The sequence below is a fragment of the Cynara cardunculus genome, assembly GCF_001531365.2.
Source record: "Cynara cardunculus var. scolymus isolate 2C chromosome LG 16, CcrdV1, whole genome shotgun sequence".
In the NCBI taxonomy this organism is placed as follows: domain Eukaryota; kingdom Viridiplantae; phylum Streptophyta; class Magnoliopsida; order Asterales; family Asteraceae; genus Cynara; species Cynara cardunculus.
The window spans coordinates 4,771,897-4,777,534 of record NC_037543.1 but is presented as its reverse complement, the minus strand read 5'-3'; the positions used below and the strand labels follow the sequence as shown (position 1 = coordinate 4,777,534).

Genomic DNA, 5,638 nt, shown 5'->3' with positions numbered 1-5,638 from the left:
TGATGAAACAAATTATATAAAATTTTAACATGTTATTCTTGATATGATACCCATTTCGAAAAAAAAATCCGATTTCTTTAACGGGTCAAAGAAAAAAAACTTATCCACAAGCTACAAGATGGTTACAACGATTAGAGTTCATATTTGATTTCAAAAAAATATATGGAGAATCAAATGAGAACATAATAAAAATAAAAGAATAAAAAACGGCCAAATCATATGTAAATCACATATGATTTTACATGTGATCACGGAACAGGTCAATGCAAGGGTGAGCAAGCGACTTGAGGTTGCAGCCAAAGGCGCACAAATCACATGTGATTCAGTCATTTATGTTCTTTTATTCTCGTATGAAACTGACTATGTGTGTGTGTGTGTATATATATATATATATATATATATATATATATATGGTGCAAAATCAAGTGAAGCCCATGAAAAAGTTATAAGCTGTTTAGAACCGATCTAAAAATATTTTACATGGTTTTTTTCATTAACCGGTAGGATTTACGTTGTGCTCTCGAGTTTTCTTTATGAAGAAAAGGAAGGGAAAGTAGGGGGAAAGAAAAAAAATCTTGTGTTCTCGAGTTTTTAAGGAAGAAAAAAAAAAGGAAAAAAAAATGAAAATCATGTTGATTTCCTCCCAAATGTGGGAGGAAAGAGAAGGAAATGGAATAAAACAATGTATAACAATTAAAAATATTCATAAAAGTACACGTATACCCATCAGTTATTTTACACTATAAAATAAATAAGGGTATATTTGTACAATTGACATATTTCTTTTTCTTTCGCTCCGGCTCAAAAATATACCAGTTTATTTTCTTCCAATTTCTTTCCTTCCTTTCCCTTCATTTTGAAGAACACAAATAAAAATTTTTATTTCTTTTATTTTCTTTCCCTTTGTTTTTTTTATTTCCATCCAAAACTTGAGAACACATGTATTTTTTTCATTATGTGAACACAAACATATGTGAAAAGATACCTTAAATTATAGTTTTTTATGAAAAAATCATGTAAAATAAAATATATTTTTTGTATTGTTTCTTACGGGTTTATAACATTTTTATGGTTTTTTTTTATTATCGACCTATATATACATATACACAGAGAGAGCGATCGATCTTAATTATCTCATTTATATAATTATCTAATTTACTTTGTTTAAACTTTTTTAATTAGTTCATTTGATTTCAGATTTCACCTATATATGAACTAGGGGTGTTTCACGGTCCGGTTTAGATGGTTTAATCCCGAAATTACAAACCAAATCACAATGGTGGTTTAGAAAAAATTTCAAACTGAGCAGTTTGATAGCAAGTGACCAAACCGATCAAACTGAACCACAAAAAGGCGGTTTTGTCTGACCGGTTTGGGCCTCTTATGTCCTTTAAACTTAGAAAACAAAAAATCTATATTCAAAATAAAATTTCTACCAATATAATGTTACTAAGAAATAGTATACCGAATTATAAAAGAAATGTTTATATATAAAATTAAAAAATATTGAACAAGTTGAAAAAAAAAAGTTAAATAAATCCATCAACGATAGTTGAATTTTGGACGAACATTGAGTAAATCGAAGAATGATTTGGAATTTTAGATTTGATTTTTGACGAATTTCAGAATTTTATCTATTTAGATAACGCGATCAATTGAGAAAATGAAAACTAAAAACATAATTTATTGGATGAAATTTTTTAATTAGACCATAAAAGTTGAGCCTAGAACATCAAAACTGAATATAGTTATATGTGTGTGTGTGTGTATTTTTGGAGGTCGATTCGGTCCAGACTGATAAAAAAAAAAGGGTAAAACCTCAAACCAGAACGAACCAAGCGGTTTGAGTATTTTTCAAACTAGACTGAACCGCAAAAAAAGGTCCTCTTTGACCTGGTTCAACCTTTTGAACGGTCCAACGGTCTTTTTGAACACACCTACTATGAACTTTGGTTAAAAAAATTGTAACAACCAATATTCATACACGAAAACATTATAAACTTTAACCAAAAATCATTGTTTCACCTGTGAACTTCAATAAAAGAAATCGGAACAATCAAAATTCATATATGAAACAACACTATGAATTTTAAATAAAATCATATAAAACATGTTTATCTTCATAAAATAAAAACAATTTGTTTCAAAGTTCCCTCCATTTAGTTCAATTGAATTTCTTTCCATTTTCATCATTTTATAACCTTCTCATTTAATCATAACCGTTGATCACAAAATAAACAGTTCAAATGAGTTTATAAAGTTAATACTATTTACTCGATTAACAAGCATCTATATATATATATATATATCTCAAAATCATGTCCGCTTACATATGCATCTCATTCAATACATTCAACTTACAACATACCATCTCGCTAACCGATGTGTTAGCCGAATAGTGGCGTGACTTTGCACCGGTGCCCGTTTGTGTAATTTGACATGAACCCAAGTTTGTACAACTCAAACTTGTCCTTATTTTCGGATAATTCAAACAAAAACACTAATTACATACACGGTTGAAGCAAACACAATATCAATATGCAACGAGAATTGTAATCAATCAAATGTATTGTTTGAGGTAGTCCTCCATTTTAGTGTATTTGATATCAGGATAAAGAAGAAAAGCTTCTTCAGCATCATCTTCGACCTCAAAATTCGCAAGGCAACCTTGGTAGAAAAAATGGTAGCAATGACTCCATACTCCCTGCTCTGCTAAATCTTTCTCTGCAACACATCATTTCTAAATCATTATGAGCGACTAAAAAGATGAAACAACTACAGACCCTCGATTAAAACATGAATGTAACAACTACATCACAGAAACGTCAATCAATGCGTTATTGAGAAATGGTGTCACCTTTCATGATATTGAGAATATCTTGTTCCGACAAAGACGACTTCTTGAGCTCTTTGCCGATGAGCTTCTCCCAGATTCCCACAACTTCCCGTTGTGAAAGTATATTCGCTGGAGGCCTCAAGTAGACCGTCTTGTTAACAGTGCGTGGATCGTCTATGGTTCTGATCGTATATGCTGCTACATCATCTTCATCCATAAATACAGCTACATAATTGTAGCCCGAATGTGTTAACATACGATGGATCACAACTTGAATATGGATTTCATTAAAGGTTACAAAGTGTAAGAGATAACAACATGCTTACCCTTTCGATTGCCATCTCCATACAAGACGACCGACTCCCATGAAGGAATAAAGCGGCCGACTTGACACAGCCCTCCAACAAAAATACCAGCGAAGCAATTTGCAGATACGTAAGTGAAAGGGATTCCCGCATCTTCAATAGCTTTTCGCACCACCATTTTTTCATCGAAGATTGCCCTTCCTTGTTCCATTGCGTCCCCCATTCTAGCTGGATTCGCACCAAACTCAGACGGCAAAAACCTCTAATAAATATGTATTAACGTTAGCCAAATGCCCAATGATTTGTATAAAAACTTTGGCAAAAATCATTTGTTGGTGATTTTAGGGTCTATTTTTTTAATTGGATTTACAAGGGAATATGGGGTAACTTGTTAAGCTATACAACAGGTTAGGAGGCGTGAACTACACTCATGTAAGCTAATTAGAACTAGATTGTTGGGTGGGCCTTATGGCGGGGTTCGACGGGCCACGCCCCCTTACGGGGTTCTAGGGGCAGCCCCTGGCTGTCGCTTGTTGAAATGATTTGAAGAGTATACCTTAATGTTTCCGGCCTCTTTGATGGCTACAACAAGTTTTAGTTGAAGCAGGAGTTGATGGTTACCAGATATTGTACATATCACAATATCTACTTGCTTCACCGCTTCCACGAGACTGCGATGATTGTCAAACGAACCAATGAGGAGACGAGCTCCCTGCTTCTTGAAAGACAACAACATCTGGACTTTCTCAACGTGAAGCCCGATATCTGATCGTTGGAGAACATATGTGTCATGGCCTTGTTCTAGACTGGCCTTCACCAGCCTTTTCCCTATGTATCCAGTACCCCCAATGATCAAAACTTTGAGCTTCATCCTCAATTCTCTGTGTTTTGTTTGTGAATTCAATCTGGAGATTTAATGTGCATGGAAGCCTTATTATAATGATTAGGTGTTGAAGCTTTAAGATCATATATATTTATATAATGATTAGGCGTGAAGCTTTAAGATCATATATATTTATATAATGATTAGGTGTTGAAGCTTTAAGAGCTAGCATATATATATATATATATATATATATATATATATATATACTACATATATAACCATTTAGACACTTATCTTAATTACAAATAACAAGGCACAAAATACTGCCATTTTATGCATAAATTTCAAAAAACTCTTAAGAACAAGTTATAAAATATAATATACAACTTATTGATGCATTGCATTTAACCCCTCCACCATCTTCCGGAAAAAGCTCCCATACCCTATTTTCAGCTTTACTTCATTCCACTTATTATATATAATGATGATGTTTACTTCTTAAAAGGTGGAGCCTTTTTCTCTTTAATTTATCTCTTCAATGCCCTTTTTCTCTTTAATACAAATTATCATGCACAATGTACAAGTTATTTATACAAGTGTTTCATCCAATACCAAATCATAATTGGATCAAACCTTCTTTCTCTTTATCCGACTTTAATTATCACCAATTTGGGCCCCTTTTTTCTTCTTTCTTCTGTATCCGATCATTGCTTCTCTACTCTTGCCAATTTTAGATTTCAAATTTGAAATGATTTTTGAAGGGCTTATGAGAAGAGTGGCTTCCAGTAGAAACAAAAGATACCTGTATAAAACCGTGTGGCATCCCCCCTCTCTCTCAATCACATTCGTATGGTAAGCTTCTTCACCGCAATTACCCCAACCCTTCCCGGAAGCCACTCTTCTGTTTTCCGGCTACTCCTCTTTCTTTCATACAGATCCCCAACCCTTGTTTCTCTTCCCTTCTATATAACCCTCACCCCATCCCTTCATCTTCCTGTAATACACTTGCAACGCCATTCATGGTAAAAGAGATTGCTTGCCGATACAAGAATCTGGATGGAACTGCATGTCCATCGGCCACAGCTCCTCCTAATGGCCCAAGTGTTATGGATTATAGTCCATATCTTGAAAATGAGACGGTGCATTTGGTTTTGGTATATCCAACTGGGCCTTCTTCAGTTACTGTTTCCCTCGCCCCCCCAATTTATTAATTCTTTTTTATCCTCCTCTCCTTCCCCTTTAATTTCTAATTCCTTAAAAACTACTCCATTCATGCTTTAGCTATTTTATGATTCGGTCTAAACTGATCCGACTTGCAAAATAAGCACACAAACGCATGATTCAAGGTCAGACTAATGTTTCAGAATTGTGATTCACCCGTGCTGCATCGCGCGGGTACACCACTAGTATATATATATATCTGTTAACCAAAGTTTTTGTGTTAACTTTGTTAACTGATCTTGGCCATTCAATCTTTCAATAAACGGTTGTGATTAATCATGATAAAAACTTTATTTTTTTAAATTTAAAATTTCATAAAGATGAGTGAACAAAGTTGAAAAGGGTATTTAGGTAAAAAAATTTATGTAACTCCCATATCATTAATTAATTGGGAGTTACAAAATCGAAAATTCTATGATTTTTGTTAATGTAAGAACCATATGAACACAA

At 33.6% G+C, this 5,638-nt stretch overlaps 1 protein-coding gene across 1 annotated transcript; it reads right to left on the bottom strand.

Moving 5' to 3' along the window:
- Positions 1-2,318: 2,318 nt before the first annotated feature.
- Positions 2,319-4,118, bottom strand: LOC112529291 (bifunctional pinoresinol-lariciresinol reductase-like). The gene is made up of 4 exons (XM_025140504.1): positions 3,698-4,118; positions 3,163-3,403; positions 2,858-3,061; positions 2,319-2,724 (listed from the first exon to the last, which is right to left on the bottom strand). Exons 1-4 carry the CDS (start codon positions 4,010-4,012, stop codon positions 2,561-2,563), a joined length of 924 nt encoding a protein of 307 aa, XP_024996272.1. The 5' UTR covers positions 4,013-4,118; the 3' UTR covers positions 2,319-2,560.
- Between the last annotated feature and the right edge of the window lie 1,520 nt (positions 4,119-5,638).